At 35.4% G+C, this 20,245-nt stretch overlaps 1 protein-coding gene across 8 annotated transcripts in view; it reads left to right on the forward strand.

Moving 5' to 3' along the window:
- Positions 1-20,245, forward strand: part of LOC106871768 (uncharacterized) — a 1,221,261-nt gene that overhangs the window by 503,842 nt on the left and 697,174 nt on the right. For all 8 annotated transcript variants that reach the window (XR_016244689.1, XR_016244690.1, XM_089364843.1 and 5 more), the window contains exon 38: positions 7,477-7,571. Coding sequence is in view for 6 of the 8 variants with exons in the window: in XM_089364843.1 (XP_089220969.1) it covers positions 7,477-7,571 (95 nt within the window). In the remaining 2 variants the exon portion in view is untranslated. The remainder of the gene's footprint in view (positions 1-7,476; positions 7,572-20,245) is intronic.

Consider the following 20,245-nt stretch of genomic DNA (forward strand, 5'->3'; position numbering starts at 1 on the left):
GTTAATTATTTTTGTATATACACATGCTGATATATGACCTACGTTGGACTCTTCATTCGCATAATCACCGAACCTGGAGCTTAACTATAGTTTGTCCATAGCACTTACTCAGCATTACCTGACACCTTTGGATCTTCTTGACATGATTACTTCTCATAACCTATATATATATATACATATATATATATATATTTGTAACGACCGTGGATGGATGTGTTATGAGTGATTTTTTTTTCATTTGGACCTATGGAAGAATTCAAAGGTATGATAGAACCTATGACAGCATACAGATGAAGCTTTGTGTTGTTTATTTAGTAATTGCGATGAATCATGTATTAATATTTGGAAAGTTTCTTTGAAGCATAGTTTACAAGTGGATCTTTGGCCTTGGAGTGTCACCTCAGTATCTATTATGACCCAGGATATCCTATATAGTATATTTCTATTTTTAGATGGTGTATGAAGTTGGCTAGGGAGGTTGATTTGCTATGCTCCTCATACTTAAATTAGGATTCTCTGGTTTACATCCCCATTCACTTTAAACGTTAAGGACTTAGCCAAAACCTTCTTTCAAATAGACTCTAACGTCACAATAAATACCATTCAATCTTCAATAGACCTAACCTAAGATTATCCTACTTCTCTCTACCCAATATATAATATACACAACATTTTGCATAATTCAACTAACTACTATATTAGGTCTACTATTAATTTTAAACAGAGATATTTTACACATATAAACTCATTTAAGAACGAGGAGCATAGTAAATCTTGGTATAGCTGTCAGATAATACGCGCTGTTTACCGGTCCAGCAAAATCTATATGTACCCTGGACTACGGACTGTTTATCTTAGACCACGATTGGAATTTCACCGGTGGTGACTTGCTGCGAGATTACAACCTCTTCAGGATTTCACCAATTGTTCAATATCACGCTCCATAATAGGCCAATATACGTAACTCCTCATTACTGAATTCATTCTTGAAATCCCTATGTGTCCTATATAAAATTCCCTTAATACACGGTTTTGTAGTGCAGCTGGCACTACAACTCTCTGTGTAAACATCAACACATTATCACACACAGAATAATAGATTCCGCTTGCGTTACGTATATTTTTATTTTCCTTTACCTTCAACGTTTCTTTTATCTTTGCAAGAATTTATCATTCTCCGATTTTAATTTTATATCTTGAGTAGTTATTGGCAGCTCCTGAATGATATTAATCAAAATGTATTTTACTTAATCTTCTGCTTGTAGTAAGGCTATCATCATATCTTCCAATGGTTCGGCATTTTTTAGAATTAGTCTTGATAAAGAATCCGCCTGGCCTAACATCTCGGATGGTATATACTCCATCTTAAAGTTGTAATTCAACAATATTGTACCCCAGCGTTGTAGCCTATTTGCTACATGGTTAGGAATTTGTTTCCCGAATCAAAAACCGATAATAACGGTCGGGGATCCGTTTGTAGCCGAAAACTTCTACCGTGAAAAAAATTGCGAAATTTTTTCACGACAAACATGATCGCTAGAGCTTCTTACTCTATTTGACTATAATTTTTCTCTGCAGCTATCAGAGAGCGTTAGGTATGAACAGTCACCTTCATGTTACCGTCTTTATATTCGTGTAGCATTCTTTTCTGCTCTAGGCACAAGGCCCGAAATTTTTGGCGAGGGGGCCAGTCGATTAGATCGATCCCAGTACGCAACTGGTACTTAATTTAGCGACCCCAAAAGGATGAAAGACAAAGTCGACCTCAGCTGAATTTGAACTCAGAACATAAAGACAGATGAAATATCCATAAGCATTTCGCCCGGCACCTTAACGTTTCTTATTTCTTTATTGCCCACAAGGGGCTAAACACAGAGGGAACAAATAAGGACAGAAAAAGGGATTTAGTCGATTACATCGACCCCTGGTACTTAATTTATCGATCTGGTACTTAATTTATCGATCCCGAAAGGATGAAAGGCAAAGTCGACCTCGGCGGAATTTGAATTCAGAACGTAACGGCAGACGAAATACCGCTAAGCACTTCGCCCGGCGTGCAAGCTTTTCTACCAGCTCGCCGCCTTATATTCGTACAGTATTACTGCTTATATGCCATATTCAAAAGCGTCAGAAACTACAACAATCTCCGGTGTAGGTTTGAAATGAACCAGCAAACAAATCCGATTATAATATTTTTTTTTATTATCGTCAAACGTCTTTTGACAATTATTTGACCAATTCCACTTCACACCTTTTTTTAGCAAATTATTTAGTGGTGCTCTCAATTCATGCATATTTAGTATATAATTTTGATAATAATTCGCTTGACCTAGAACAGTTTATAAGGTCGTTATATTAGTCGTAGGAGGCGTATTCATATCTGCGTCGGCCTTCGATGAATCTGGTTGTTGTCCATTCCTGTCAATGATTTGTTCTAAATACTTAATTTTCCTTATTCAGTGCGAAACCTCAATCTCTTATTTTTTTCAAAAACACATTTTATATTTTTGACATGCTGATCACGAGATTCATTTTTAATCAACATATCATCTAGGTTTAGAAATGCGAATTCACAGTCTGCTAACATTGCATCCATTAACATTGCAACCTGTTGAAAAATTGCAGGTGCGACCTTTAGACCAAACGGTTATCTGTTATATATACAGTTCTTTTGCGTATTCACTATTAAGTATTTTGAGCAGTCCTCATCTACTCTCATTTGTAGGTAAGCATCGGAGAGATCCAGTTTCAAAAATAGCTTGCCCCCATTTAACTTTTCAAAAATATCCTCCGGAGTAAGTAGTGGATAGTTACATGCTTTCAGACATTCATTCAAACTAGAGGAAAAATCGGCACACACACACCGATTTTGTTATTCATTGTTTTATAATACACAGAGTTGCAGCTGCCCATTTTGCATATTCCACTTTTTGGATGACTTCAATTTTCTCTAATCTATCTAACTCGTCATCGTTATGTTTTATAGCAGCAAACGGTTATCTGTTCTGATTTGAACGCTAGTGTTGCTTTTTCCTTGATTTGGAAGCATACCTCAGTCTTAGTACACAAATCTAATTTATCCGACAATTGAAAATGTTTTCTTCAATTCATTTGACACTTTATTTTTACTGGAGGAACATTCATTAATGTTTTTATAGAACAGATTTATGGGGAAGTCCCATAAATCAAACAACTCCATCCAGTCATTAACGAACAGGTTTCTTGCACCTTTTAACAGAAACATTTTCGCGTTACAGATTTAACCACTTGTGATGACTCACGGACTTTTCGATGTTTTCTTTAATGTGCTTTTTCCCAAATTTCTTCCGCGTGTCGGTATCAATAACTGTAATATCGCTACCGGTGTCTAGTTGTAGTTTCACATTCGCGTCGTTTATTTCTACATACACGTACTTTCCTTTTTGGGTGTCGTCATGACTTCCTGTTGAGAAAACCTTTTTAGAAGTTTTTCCCGACCATTTTTTGCTTCGCTATGCAGGACGAGCTTGTATGTCCTATACTTTGACAAATAATTATTCCGAGTTTTAAATGGACAGTCTTTCTTAAAATATAGGCCTCCATGCTCATAGCATGGATTAAGTCATAATATTCTTTTTCGTTTCTTTATTCCCGGTCGACATGTCTGTACTTGGGAGATATTTTTTCTTCAATTTTCTTCACGTCTTGTCGTAAGGTGATAATTATTTGACACTCTTCTTCTACTGACTGTAGAGTTAAATTATGGTCCTCCTGATTTAGTTTTGTAAGAATCTGTGCACGTATTTCTGCATCTTTGTTTGCGATCAAATCTGGTACAAAAATAAGGCATTTAAACATGTCCGGAAATAATTCCTTCAGTTTAAATTTTTTGCATATTTCATTTATGATAGCGGTATATCTGACAACATTTCCGCACTCTTCTTTTACAAGGTTTAAACACTTCCAGCAAGTGTTAACCAGGGAAATCTTATCGGTGAACATTTTGGATAGCATTTCAATTCTTTCCTCGAAACATATTTCACTTGTTTTCTTAGGCAAGATAAAATTGCAGTAGTTTTCATGTTCTGAAGGATCTAGTCTCCATAACAAATCTCAAAATTTCCTCGTCTGTCCAACACTTGCATTCTTCCTTGAAAATGTCTTAGTATTTTCTGAAGTACGCAGAAAAAATTATAGCCTCTTATGGGTTATAACTAAATTCACTTTTAGCATTCACTACACCGTCTGGCGAAAACGAGCTTGCAGTGTTTCTCGGCTTCAGCATCAGCTCCAGCAACTTGATAGTGTTGTAGTTGTTGCTGTTGTTTGCGCAAATTCTGTTGATGTTGCGTTTGAAACTGTAATATGTCAACTAATAGGTCTATGTTTAATGAATTTTTTGTATCATAAACATTTGTTAATCAGCAACGTAAGCTTCCAATCACTCGTCACCACTTTAAAAAGGTAGTTTCTGTATATCTCACGCATAATTTTAGCAAACATAATACAATATGTGACACAATTCCTTTAGTGATTAACTGGCACAGAAATATTGCTGGCATTTCAAAAATGTTGCATGAAAGTTACCAGCATATGGCGGAAAAATATCCTCATTTCAAACAGATATTCCCTCAGCCGTCTGTTGTAGCCTTTAGATGGAATAAGAATATAAGAGAATTATTGACCTCTATTTTGGACTCCAAGAAAACTGACATTGGAGTATCTGCACGCTGTAACTTGAAAAACAGCCGCAAGAGTGGTAAGCCCTGTTCATTGTGTAACATGTGTCAAGTGGATTCCATCAGCTATCATGATAGAAATGTTATGATTTATACAGAAGGTGGGATATGTAGAGATTCACATTTGGGGTGCGCGGCAGAATACACGAAACACAACTTGATTTATGTCGGTTGTACAACATAACAATTAAACAAAAGGTTTAATGGGCACAGATATGACGTCAGGCACAATACCAGTAGTTCGACAGAACTTGCTGAACATTTTGCTTCAAATGTCTGCAAATTTGAAAAAGACTTGAAAGTGCATATTCTCAGAAAATATTCTGTATCTGCTTCACTTTCAATTCTCAAAATGCACGAGGAGAAATATGTTTGCGAGTTACTAGCATCATGCCCTGGAGGAATGAATAAAATGACTGGAGAGTATCATCAAATTTATACCAGACTGTTTGATTAAATATTCTTTTTCCTCTTCTTTTTCTTTCCTCATTTTTACTGTCTTTTTCTTTTCACAAGCTCTAAAATTGAAACTTAAAAACTGATGATATTATTCCATCAATGTGTGGACGTTGGTTGCTCTCGTCCATGCTTCAGATTTGAATTTCTATCACATTTTATTTTGAAATCGACAAAGACAGGCTTGCTGTCGAAATATCCTTCAACCAATAAAATATCTATTACAATAGCATCACACTCTCCGTCTTCTCTAATAATAGTAATAATAAATGCCCTGATGCAGTACCAGACAGTGGCTTCTGATTTTAACTGATTGGAAGTGTTATCATGTACATTGTTTTGTCTTGACATAAAAAATGGGCTCCAGCAAATATTCTGCTCAATAACACAGATTTACTTGTTAGTTGCTCGACCTTAACCAGTTGAGCATGTCCCTTGGTAGCTGACGATATGTGCATCTCTGATCACGAGCAGAAGTAGTGGGGGAGCACCATAGCCATGTGTTGAGAGGAATTGGGGTTTGGATTATTCACCTCTGGACACATGGGTATTTCTTTCAACATCCTTAAACAACCCTTATTCAGCGACTTTTTGAGCAAGATGGGCTACTCGACCTGAAGAAAATTCTAACTGGGACCCACCTGCAAAGTCATGCGCTGTTAATCTTGATATGAGATCACCAAGTCGCGCACATATGGTTGTGATGCATGTGTCTGGTGTTTCCTTATCAGACGGGTAGTCATGATGTGTATACTAGGCTTCGTATATATTACCCCAGTGTTACTTTGATGGCGTTCACTCCTCTCTCACTCAATAATGATATTCTGATCCCGAATAACCAACAAGAGAGAAGTAACTCTACTCCGCATGGAATTACATGGACAGTTCCGCCGTGAAATTAACAATTTAAAAAACAGAAAACATCACGGATGTGGCTCAGTAATAGTGACTTAAAAAAGAAGACTGAAAGCCTAATCATCGCTTCCCAGGATCAGGCAACTCAGTGAAAAATTGATATATCCCACAAAAGTGCAACGAATCTCTGCAGAATATATGAGAACTGGATGGAAAGCGTGACTCGTTAGTGCTTGTGAAAGGTTTGCGCAGAAAGAGTACAAGTGCAGACAGGGCAAGGTAGCCCGAAACCTTCATCGGCTACACTACCGGAGGTATACATACGAGGTAATGGGTGCTTAGTACGCTTGGACACCGAACAAGTTAATTGACGAAACGCGGAAGGCAAAATTCCTCTGTGACCTTTGCCTCCCAGACAGACAAGGTTTTAGAGCATCAAAGGCAGGATATAGTAACCTTTAGGTGGATCAAGCGAAAGTTCCTAATATTCGACGTAGCAGTTCTAGGAGATCAAAATATTATCATGAAAGAAGACAAAATAGTCAAATATGGAGACATATGGGAAATCTAGTCGATATCTGTCAAACAATTAAAAACGTCTGAGCAGGTTTGCAAGGCTTTTACACCCTCATCCATATCTGCTTGACCTATACAGCGCTAGCATGTCTCTAAGACCGAGACATTCCAAGAACTGTTTAAAGGTGACTGAAGAAATTAGGCCGTTCTGCCTCTCTCGGGGCATAAACAGCGACTTACCTGAAAATATAACTGTTACTGCTGGTCACGTCCAGCACCACTAATTTACCTTCTGGGTTCAGGAAAATGGTCTGTATCGTGAGATCCAAACCTTTTCGAAACAACAAATTGATTCTGCATCCATATCCCGGACAGCTTAGAGGTGCGTAAACCTCAAAGTCACCAAGATTGGTACGAAGGGTCATGCCTCTGATCGCCACCAGATCTATGCTCAGTGACAATAGGTGGCCCTGCTTTTGGGGTGAGCCCGTACCGTAGGCCACTTGTATTTATACTGCCTTTTCTGTTCATTAAAGAGTGAGTAAAAGCGGTGAGAAGTGGATATTCCACCCTTGTGCCGAGTTGTCTGTTCTTTTATGAGAGTAACCGCATATATTCTCTTTGATGAAGTCCCTTGGTAGTCTCTAATTGCCTTGAGGAATTTCTTTTTAGGCTTGTGTATGTATTTCAATCTATGTGTATTATTTTTATGTTTACAGGTGATGTGATATTTTGGGTGTTATGTAATTTGTTTTCGATATGGTGGAGCTATGTTATATGTAATGTAGGAATTTTTTGTTGTTAATATTTATTGCTGTGTAGTGCGCGGAGTTTGTGTCTTTCTGTTGTATTTGCTGTTGTGCTTGATGCCGACGACGGTTTGGAATATTTTAATATCGACTGATGGTTTGTTTTAAAATCTATATTAAAGGAAGAAAAGAATTGAAAGAAGTTCCACTTTCATCGGAGAGAAAGAAAATTGATAGTCTTCTGAATAGCATATTTTCTGACGGAACGCAGTGGCAAGTAAGATTATATATATATATATACATGTATTTATTATTTTATCAATTCATGTAATGAACCATTAATAAATTGAAGAAAAGTAAAATTACATAGGTAAAAAATGTATTTTAAAGATTGGTTAGCTAAAGTTTTAAAATTTTTTATGCTGGTAAAATATTCATTGTTTGTTTTTCTAACATTTTCACCATTCTTTCCTCTCTCCTTCATTATCTATGTGTCTATATATGCACACACATAATTATAAATCGTGCAAAGGTTACAAAAATTACAACACAATGACAACGCAAAACATAAACACAGAGTTGGTATAAGTTTGATGCTCAGTAAATGATGGAAAAAAGAAGGAATAATCTGTAATATTTCGAGTATTCGCTCATCTTCTGAAAGATAGGAGATACATGGAAATACCAAAAAGGAAAAAGTAAATTGGAGAAATTGAAACACACATGTATCTAACTATCACAGCATGGTGAATGACTGGAATTAGTCTGGCATATGTGTGTGTATGTATGTGTGCGAATATATGTGCACTTTCTTGCTTGCTTACATGTATAAATAAGGGTGTTGTGTACTTTTATATTCTCTGTGTGTGTATGAATGTTTATAGCTGTTGATATGTTTGCGTATGAATAGTATGTGGAAATGTGTGAGGTGGGTGGTGTGTTTATGAAGAAGTGGATTGTAGGAAAATGAAGAGCGTTGAGAACTAAGATGGAAGAAAAGTATGCACAAAAATTAATTCCTATCGATATACATATATATATATATATATATATATATATATATATAGTTTTAGGGAAAATAACCAATTTTCAAGAACTCATCGATGAAAATCCACTATCACATATAGAAAAATTAATAATTAAAAGCACAATAAATGAGTATAATATAAAGTAAAGTAAATATCATAAGATAAATATAATAAAAAGATTACATGTGTTTCATAATATTAGAACTTCGATTGGAATAGTGTTGATATATTTTCGATTATTTTTGATTAATATTATTTGATTAATTATTAATCTTTATAGTTTATAATATCGTTAAAGTTTTTTAAAATCAAAACTTTGTATATATATATAAAGTTTAACCTTTTATTCTTAATAATTTTTTCTTTCCTAATTTTTTCATTCATAATTTTTTCCATTCATAATTTTTTCATTCATATTTTTTATTATTACGTTTGTAGAAATAAATAATCTTGTATTTTTCTATTATTCAATTGATCTTTAATTATAATTAAATAAACGTCTTTAGCTTTAAATAGTATAGCTTTAACTATTACACCGGTTAAATATGTACTAATTTTATCTTCATTATTATTTTAAACTTAAACTTCGTTCAACTTGTATTTAAAACAATGATAATTTAAAACAATGATAATTTAAAACAATGATAATTTATGTAAGATGTTTTTTGTATATAATATACATGTTATTATAATGGATGAAGGGATGATTATTGAATGGTTATTATTTTGATATTATGATATTTTTTTAATAATTTTTCTATCTTTATATAATAAGTATTACATATTAATTCATTTGGTACTTATTGTTGGTTGAGATATATATCTAATTATTGTTCTACTTACGATCTGACGAGTAGCTATATTTTTGAATAGAACTTATTTTCGATAATTTCAATTGATTTTAATCGATTTAAATTTCTTTTCTATTTGAAAATTGGTTATGAAACACGTGTAATCTTTTTATTATATTTATCTTATGATATTTACTTTACTTTATATTATACTCATTTATTGTGCTTTTAATTATTAATTTTTCTATATGTGATAGTGGATTTTCATCGATGAGTTCTTGAAAATTGGTTATTTTCCCTAAAACTATATATTTTATATATACTTTATCTATAAGGCTCAATTTAATTTTAATTTTTTATAAATTGATTTTAATTGAGTATTTTACCTGTAATTTTGGATTTTGCCCCTAATATTATTATTATTATATATATATATATATATATATATATATATATATATATATATATATATATATATAAATGAGTAAGGGTGCAGAGCAGCATCTACATTGCTAGAAGCATGAGTCCAAGACATTTTAGTCATGAACAAAGCACATTTCTCTGTGAGGGAGACAAACTTCTGACAGCAAGTGAGGGCATTGGATTGAGATTGGACAACCAATTTCACATGAAATTCAGGCTCATCCATAATACTACTCAATTGCTGATGGTTAAGCTGAAATCTCACCAGTCAATATATAGACACTGGAAAAATGCATGCAGGACGGTTTCGTCATCCTCCGCATATCTCAGAGCCGTCTGTCTGACAGCATTTTTGTGTCTGTAGCGGCAGAGGTTCCCAGTAGCACTGCCAAGCCAAAGATTCCTAGAAGATCGCCACAAACCCCGGCCCGAAAGCCCTCCAGGAAAGAGTAGCTAGCTGATTCCTCCAGAGGCCCAGAATTTCTCTGAGGACGTCAGCGCTCTTGCCCGCTACTAATCTCCTTTAGTGGAACTTCTACCGACCGCATTGCCTAACTGGCAGAAACTTCTGAGTGCTTGCCAATCGTCCTTTCTTGGCCTTTGCACGATCTAGGACTGCAGCTCCGTCAATGGGACAAGCTGTGGAAACTTCTGCCCGAAAAATGGTGACCACACCCACTGACCATTAAGAAAGCGCAGCCTCGGCGTATGTCTGTGCATCATTTGTCACAGTATACCCACTCCTTCACTCAATGGCTGTTGACAGAAGAGGGACCGTCGGACAAGAGGAACACATGCCTTGCACACAAATTAGAAGAGCAAACGCATCCAGCGCGATCAGACACAAAGAGACGACAGTCAGGCTGTAGTAGATGACGGAAGTGAAGTATGCATTTGCCATCTCCACCCGACCCTTCTGGGACAACTTCATCTCTGCCCATTTCTTTGTGAAATTGGCCACCCTGCTCGTCACTCCCCAGCAGTTCTTGAACACATGGAGGTCTGGACCAAACCGGATCACGAACAGTCAACCGTCAACCACATTACAACACTGTCAGTTGGCATGGTCTACCTCATTCGTCTTCGACTTATAATTAAACATCAGAAAGATCTCATTTCAAGAACAATTTATCACCATTTAGTTTCGAGAATATTTCTTCTGGGCTATGTCATGAGTAGTTATACTAACTTAAACATTTGTTTAGTCACGTCGAGAAATCTGCACATACACACATTTTATCATTCTTCTTGTTTACATACATTATTTGAGACGTCCAATCTGAATAGACGATATGTTCAATCATTCCCATTTCTTCCAGTCTGTCCAATTCCTTGTTCACTTGTTCCAGTGCAGCACACGATACATCGCGTTTGGGTTTGGAAACTGGTAATGAATTTACTCTTACCTGAAATTTGGCTTAAAATTTATTGCACCAACCCAACTCATCCGAAAAAATATCAGCGAACAACTTTTTCACTTCTTTTAATAATATTTCTGATTCTGAATTAGAACTGGTGCACGACCGCATTACATTTTTACGATAATTATTTATGGGTAAATCCGATAAGTTGAACAATTCCATCCAGTCAGTTATAAAAATGCTGCTTGTATGATTTTGATACATAAGCTTTCGCTTTTATAATCTTAGTGCGAAATTTAATGTTACAGATAGTTTCGCCTTTAAAATTTAATTTAATTTCTGAGACTCCACGTACAATTTTCGAGGTTTCTTGTAACGTAGGTTTCCCAATAGTTTTCCATGTAGTTCCATTAATTAAAGTAATGTCACTACCTGCATCTTACTGTAATTTTACATTCGCGTTATTAATTTTTACATCCACAAATTTCATTTGAGTCCCGTTTGTATTTCTTGTCACTGATAAACAAATTACGTGATTTTTTTCTGTTAAACCGTTTTGTAAATGTTATTTTGTAGTGTGAATTTTTTATCTATATTACCGCACTTGAAGCATTTTTGCCAGTCGAATCTGTAGTGTAATTCTCCACATCCCAAAACATGGGTTAATTTTCTACTTTTCATTTCTTACTTTAAATCACACTGACTGTACATGAGAGTTAATTTTCTGCTTTTCATTACTTACTTTCGTTTGCAATGACTGTAAATGAGAGCAATTTTTCACTTCAATCTGTTCCCTATTGTGTCTTAGGTTTATTATTCTCAGGCATTCCTCGGATATTTCTTTTAGAGTTAACTTGTGATTCTGCTCTAATTTAGTCAGAATTCGGCTACGAATTTCTGCATCTTTCTTTGCCGTAAAACGTTACAAGAAAATTAACCATTCAAACATAATACAATTTGGTATGAGAAGTGGTTTTAGTTTTTTTTTAATTTTGAATCATTTCCATTTCCTATTAACGATTCCAGCGTATGTAAAAAAAAAAAAATTGTCCTCCTTTTTGTAATATTAATGCATTGCCAGCGTGTATTAAATAAAGAGCATTTTTCGCGGAAAATATTTGATAGAATGTTTACCGTTTCTTCAGAACAGGTTTCACCTTCTTATTCTTTTACTTGTTTCAGTCATTTGATTGCGGCCATGTTGAAGCACCATCTTTAGTCGAACAAATCGACCTCAGAACTTATTTTTTGTAAGCCTAGCAATTATTCTACCGGTCTCTTTTGCCGAACCGCTAAGTTACGGGACGTAAACATACCAACATCAGTTGTCAAGCAATGGGTGAAGGACAAACACACACACACACACACACACACACACATATAGGACGGGTTTCTTTCCTTTTCCGTCTATCAAATTTAGGTTTTGAGCTGAAATTTAAGGTTGGGGTTTAGGATTCGAATTAGGATTTAGGATTGTTGTTTAGGCTTTGAATTAGGGTTTACGATTAAAGATATTGTTGGATTTTGAGATTAGAATTTGGGTAAGTAGTTTTCAGATTTGGGGTTCGAATTAAGATTTAGGATGGGAGCTTAGGGTTAGAATTAGGGTTTAGAGTTAGATGTAGATTTGGCGTTTTGATTAGAATTAGGATTTAGGGTTTGTGTGTGTATATGTGCTTGAGTGTATATGTATGTATGTTTGTATGTATATGTGCTCGAGTGTGTGTATGCATTTCTATATGCAATTATTTTACTTCTATGTGTGCGTACATATTGAAAGTTCAAGCTTGTGTGCGTATACACACACACAAACATATACAATAGAAACAGCAATCATCCTAGAAGTATAACTTAGGAAAATAGTTGAAAACGTATCTACATGTATTTCGAAACTATGAACCTAATGAAGAAATTTTCAAGCAAAATAAAGACTTTTACTGTTTAGCAGTTAGTAGAGCAGCATATATAGATATTGGAAAAGAAGATAAGAAAAGCAATAATAGCCGTGAGAGAAGTACACTCTTCAGAGGTTTTTGAAATAGTGAGGACAAAAATAATAATATGAGAATAAATAAATTGAGGAAAAGTGAAAAATTAGACAATAACTATAGAATACCAGATACATTGAGGAATAATAATGATTTTAAGAAAATGTTACCGTATAAACTAATAAGAAATCCTAATACTAATAGAAACTTTAGTAGAAAGTACCCTAACGGAGCAGATAATAAATATGTAAACCTGCCTATTAAAAATACACAAATAAATAGCAAATAGGATGAAAAGCAGACCAAATATGCTAACCAGAGAAATAAGATAAATACCTTTAATTTCTCTAAAAATGAACTTTATGAAAATAAGAAATGGTATATTATACCCTTAAGTAAGCAAATTATTTCCAACATTCCGGAATTATTCTATTCAGCAGTAGAAAAACATTTTTCCAAAAATAGTACATATTGTAGGATTTTTAACAAGCACAAAATTATGATAGCATTTTCCAATAGTAGAAACCTAGCACAAATTATTGCAACACAGAACGCGAAGAGATTAAATAATTTCTATGAGAATTGTATTAATAATAACCTGAACATAAATATTAATTTAATATCGAACAGTAATGAAATAAGCGCTATAATTACATATAATAAAATGAGAAATAGCTGCGATAAAGGAACCGATACAAGGGAAGTAACTGATAATAATCGTAGGACGGGACTAAAGAGAAAAGGTAGGAATGCTAGAAAGTGCAGTGCTGGGAAAGTAAATAATGAAAATAAAGCTAATGACCAAACGTATAGCTACAAGGGAATGAATGCAAGGGAAATAACAAGTACTAAGCCAAACAATACAACAGAAAGCAGTATACAGAAGGTAAGAAATCAGAACAGTGTAAATAACTTAGACTAAATGAGCCAAATATATAAATAATCAAGTAAAGAAATAGGAGATAATTGAGAACTAAGTAGAGGTAATAATTATGATTGCTCAAAGCAAAGATTATGTCCGTGAAAATTAAATTGCAAAATTAAAGATGTGGTTTACAGGTGCAAAGTAATTTCAGAGGGAGAGGCACATTTCTAGATAAGTGCTTGTTCTAGCTTCATAAAACGTAGAATCGCTGATCATGAACTATCGTTTAGGGATAAAAATAAGAAGGATAATATGAGCTTAAGTAAAAGACAATGATAAGCAAAAGAGAATGATAGAGCATATACAATTTGCTGGGAGATATTTACAAGAGCTAAACCGCATAGTAGAGGAGGAAAACGCTGTGATTTGTGTTATACGGAATTTTTAGCTCAAAATTAAACTTATAAACGATAGGCTAGAATGCGCATAAAATGTGTTCATGCGTCTAAATATACTTTTAGGACGTTTAAATAAACGTATTACACAAACTACTAGAATTAGAAGTAAGTAAATTAAAGCAAATAACGAACTTGAATTAAGAGAACACCTCTATAAAAAAAACTATAGAAATATTTTTAGAGTTGAAGATTAAAATTGTGTTTAATAAAATTAACTATAAGCAGGATATTTAATTAAATATAACAAGAAAATTACAGACCTATTGATTAATAGCTATAAACATAAATAATAAACCAAAAATGTAATTGAATACCTTAAAAATTATAAAAATACATAGTAGAATGGTAAGCCGGTATATAATGCGTAGGAACCCACAATAACTTTGACCTAGATTAATACCAAACCCAGCAATAAATACCAAACTGTCCGAGATAATCATGAGGTCAAGAGGAAACACAAATATTTAAATCAACACCATCACCTATAAAGCACCGGTTAGTCAGTCTCATAGTTTTCTTCAGATGATCTTCGAACAACAGTAACAAACGGACCCCAAAGAAGTTGCACCGGCAATTAACACCAAGATGCACACTTAGCACTGTGTAGCGGTTTGCAGCTGAAACGTGCGTAGGTCCAAGCGAAGTACAGTGCGAGTAACTGTATAAATATGAGTGTGTAAAACTCTGTTCTCCTAATCTTCATTAATTTCATTATATATATTACTAGCAGAAATATCCAGCGTTGCCTGGATTAAAGAAAATAATGAAATTCGAAAATGCCTTTTAGATCTCTAACATGACACATGGATTATGCAGTTCTCAACCGTAATTAGCTGAGGTACAAACTATTAATGTCAATAACATATTTTGTCCAATGTTCTCACTGTTAAAATTGTTTTAAAAAAACAGGTAGTTCTTTGTCTTTGCAATCACCTTCAATTGTCAGTACTTATTTGAAACACATTGAACCTGAAGATGCATAAACTTGAGAAGAACCAGCCTGCAGGCACTCCTCTCCTTTTAAAAAGTACATCAACTCCATGCAAAATACATTTAAATGAGCATTCATTATAACGGCATTCCCACATGCATTCTTTTCAAGTTGTTTCGATGTTACACCCGCTTGCCCTAAGCCTTATTGCACACAAATGGAGAAAACGTTCACTGCGTATATATCGATCGCTGTACGCCAGCGTCTAACAGCTTTGGCTTTTTAATGCCCAAAAAATTGAAATTATTTTTTTTTCTGTGCCTCTGATTAAAATTTTCGAAAAACAAACCCAGCCACATTACTTGGAAAAAAATCATCTTTATTGTGCTGGTTTTTCGTAAAATTTCGCGCATGGGAAAGGCAACAAAATCGCCCCTCCCCACTTTGAATGGGATATTCCTATCTTAAAAAGTAATAATCGATTATCTCGGTAACCATGGGAGTTGGAGGGCAATAAAAATCTCCTGAACATGAGCGGACCATGCTGCCGCTCTGTGCTGAATTTCACGCGATTCCACAGCACCGTTCTCGAGTGAATCTGCCGACACTCAATCAATCAATCAAGCAATCAAGCAATCAAGAACACTGCAATTTATAGTATAGATTGTGTGTGTGTGTGTGCATGTGTGTGTGTGTGTGTGTGCATGTGCGTGTATGTGCGTGTGTGTCTGTGTATCCGTATGTATATATATATATATGTATATATATATATATATATATATATATATATGCTATTTCCACGTAAAAGCGGTGGAGCCATGTAAATAAGGATCCAGTGTATTCTGTATGATGATTCGCGTTAGGAAGGGCATCCAGAGCAGACAATAGCGCTTGGTGCATCTGCCAGCCTTACCAGCTACTGTTAAACCGTCCATCCCACGCCAGAGGCGGTGTTTAATTTATATATTAAAGTTCCCTTCCTAACGCGAATCCTCTTATAGAATATAACATTCTAAGTTCTCTTCCTTCATTATATTTTCTCATTATTTACACTGACTATAGATATACATAACATTCTCCCCCTTAAAGGAAGAAAGTTGAACGCAGTGAAAATTTTCTTAATTGCAAGGACAAAATATGAGAACTGCATAAGGGATACAAATACATGTAACATCCTGTCACAATCAGCTGACTCGAGATAGTGCATCTGCAATGACATTATCTTTACCTTTAATATGTTGAATATTGAAATTAAATTCTTGCAAAGATAATCTCCATCTCATTAATCTCTGATTTTTGTTCTTCATCTTGTGCAGAAAAGTCAGCGGATTGTGGTCAGTGAACACTTCAATCAAATACTTGGTGGTTCCCAAGTATACGTCAAATTATTGCAATGACAACAACAAAGCAAGAGTTACTTTTACAACGGTAGAATAATTTCGCTGGTGTTTGTCAAATTTCTTTGAGTAATAACAAACAGGATGATCAACACCCTTTGCATCTGATTGAAACAGAACACCACCGACACCAATGTCACTTGCATCAATGGAAAGTTTAAATGGTTTCCCAAAACCTGGTGCTATAAAAACTGGAGAACTCATGAGTATGGCTTTTACTGTCTCAAACGCGGCCTGACAATTGTCACACCAAACAAATTTGACACCCTTTTTCAATAAATTAGTGAGAGGGGCCACAACATCAGAGAAATTTAGACAAAATTGTCTGTAATAACCAGCCATTCTCAGGAATCTCATAAGTTCCTTTTTGTTTGACGGAACTGGGAATTTTGCCAAAGCTTCTACCTTTGCTTTAACCGGTTGTGCCTGGCCCTGGCCAACAACATACCTTAAAAACACCACATTTGCCTGGGCAAATTTACATTTCGCAAGATTTATAGTCAGTTTTGCCTGTGCAAGTTTCTTGAAGAAGGGACACATCCTCTTTAAATGTTCGTCCCACTCCATAGACTGGTCTATGACGTCATCAATGTAGGTTTCGATGCCCTTAAGCCCTGAAGTGATGTTATTCATGAGGCGTTGAAAAGTGGTCGGTGCATTCTTCAGTCCAAACGGCATGTCATTATATTGGTATAGTCCATCCGGCGTAGCAAAAGCAGAAATCTTCTTGGCACGTTCCGTTAAAGGAATTTGATAATACCCCTTCAGTAAATCAAACTTAATCACATATTTGGCTTAACTGATTCTATCTATACTGTTATCAATTCTTGGTATGGGGTATGAATCTGTCTTAGACAAAGATTTCACACGCTTCATGTCTGTACAACAGCGAAAAGTACCATCAGGCTTCGGTACTAGGATGTACGGCGAGCTCCACTCACTGTCACCTGGTTCAATGATGTCCCTCTCCAGCATGTAGTTGACCTCTTTTTGGAGATGTTTCAACTTGAGTGAGTTAAATCGATAAGGATGTTGTTTAACAGGTTTTGAATCACCAACATCAATATCATGATTAACTAAATCGGTACGACCAGGTACATCCGGAAATAAATGTACATATTCACGAAGCAAATCTGACAATTGACATTGTTGTTCTGGAGTAAGGTGAGCTATCTTTACATGAATATTTGCTAATATTTCAGAATTTTTTAATCTTGGGTTAGGCTTCTTAGCCAAATCATCAAATTTCAAATGCTCACATTCTTCTTTCAACTTGTCTGAATCATGATCAATAGGAAAGGAAATAGCAATGACTTTTGGTGGCACAATTTTAGACCTGTCATAATACTTTTTGATCATGTTCATGTGACAAAGCCTTGAACAATGTAGTCAATGTCACTGACTTTCCTATCAATCAAATATGGATCATGGTATTTGGCTCTAAATGGTTGACCAGTAATGGGTAGTAACACCAAAACCTTGTCACCTGGACTGAAATTTCGAGCTTTATAGTTTTTGTCATAAATGGCTTTCATTTTGTCCTGTGATTTCTTCAAATTTTTCTGGCAACCTCAGTAGCTTTGGAAAGTCTATTTCGAAAAGTAAACACATAGTCTAGCAAGTTCAATTGTGATTGGTCATTAAGCTATAATTCTTTCAAGTGTTTGAGTGGTCCCCTGACAGTGTGACCAAAAACTAACTCAAAGGGACTAAATCCTAATGACTCCTGAACTGACTCCTTAACGGAAAACAACAACAACTGAATGCCTTCATCCCATTTTTTCTCTGTTTCAAAGCAATAAACTCTGATCATGTTTTTAAGAGTCTGATGAAATCTTTCCAATGTCCCTTGGGACTCCGGATGGTAAGCATTAGACTTAACCTGTCTAATTCTCAACTCATACATTGCCTGTTGAAACAAACTTGACATGAAATTAGACTGAACCTCTTTAGGCAAACCAACCATAGTGAAAAACTTGATCAAAGCCTTAACTATCACAGGAGCTGTAATCTTCCTCAATGGGACAGCATCAGAAAACGTTGTTAACGCGCACATAATTGTCAGAAGATATTGATTACCAGACTTAGTTTGTGGCAATGAACACACACGATAATGACTCTACTGAATGGCTCTTCAAATGTGGGAATGGGCTTTAATGGGGCAGGAGGGATTTTCTGATTGAGCTTTCTTACCACCTGACAAGCATGACAAGTCTTACAAAACTGTAACACATCCTGACGCAATCTAGGCCAAAATAAATGAGTCAAAATCCTATCACAAGTTTTGTTAACTTCTAAATGACCTGCTAATGGAATATCATGAGCCAAACTGATCATATGTTCACGATAAACTTAAGGAACAATAATGTGATGAAATACTTTCTATTCATCCACTGCAGAAACTTCTGGCGATCTCCGTTTTCTCATTAAAACACCATCTTGGTTGTAATAACAAACAAGAATCTTAACAGCCTCATTGCTGGAAAGTGCTCGGCGTGCCAATATTTGAATTTCAGGATCGTTGCTCTGAGATGAAATGAGCTGCAAACGAGTGAGTACAGGGTCGGGCCCCGAAAACTGAGCTGTACTGCTCAGAACAAAAGTACTCTCACTTAAAAAGGAATCCTGTAAAGAATGATTCATAAAAGATTCAGCTTTAAAAAGATCATATCTTTCATTCTCATTAAAATTCTCTTTCGAGGTGTTGTTATCTGAAATCTCTTTTGAGATATTATCTGGAATCTCTTTCGAGATGATTTTGGAAATCTCTTGCGAAATTGAGTTAGCCATAGAACGAGTCACATCAAATGAGGGAAAAATACCAGGAATTGTTTCCTGAAGGGATTCAGTGCTCTCAGAGGTGCTTGGCTCAATGCTAACATGTGGATCAGACAAAACCTTGGACCCTGCTAAATCATTTCCAATAAGCAAGTCTACACCTGAAACTAGGAAACTTTTCTTAACACCAACTTTCACCAAACCAGACACAAGATCTGACTGCAAATCAACAAGATGAAGAGGTGCACCTGAAGTTCCACTAATACCCTCTAATAAAACATTAGAGTTAGCAGACGACGCTTCTGAGAAAAGAAGAGTACCTTCCAACAATAGAGACTGGAGTGCGCCTGTATCCCTCAAAATAGTAATGGGTCGTAATGTGGACTTATCACCCTCAAGTGAGACAAAACCTTTTGAAATAAAAGGCATATACCCCTCATCAACAAAAACAGCCGACTTTGGTGACTAAACTCCCGAAACATACTACTCCTCAGAGTTAATGATGCCAGAAATAGGCTGTGACTCGACCTTCACAAAAGCATGGGGTAAGGTTTGTGACTGATTTTTTAACTTGAGCTTTTTACACTCAAAAATCCAATGGCCTGTCTTTCTACAATATCTACAAATAATTTTTGAATGAAAATTTGAATCAGATTTAGAAACAAATGGACTGGTTGACTTTCTTAACTCCGAACCACTGGACTTGTTAGGATTCGAACCTGACTGAGCTGAATAAATTGACTTACTTGTCTGACCTAACTCGAAATTATCCTGATGATAATAACCATACAGCTTGAACTCACACTTATGACTAATAGAGTAGTCTTCCGCTAAACTAGCTGCCTCTTGTAACTGTTCTACTCTCTGCTCTTCCAAATAAGTCCTAATATCAATATGAACACACTGTTTGAACTCCTCTAATAATATAAGC

This window comes from Octopus bimaculoides, chromosome 16 (genome assembly GCF_046866305.1).
Source record: "Octopus bimaculoides isolate indiv1 chromosome 16, ASM4686630v1, whole genome shotgun sequence".
Taxonomy (NCBI): domain Eukaryota; kingdom Metazoa; phylum Mollusca; class Cephalopoda; order Octopoda; family Octopodidae; genus Octopus; species Octopus bimaculoides.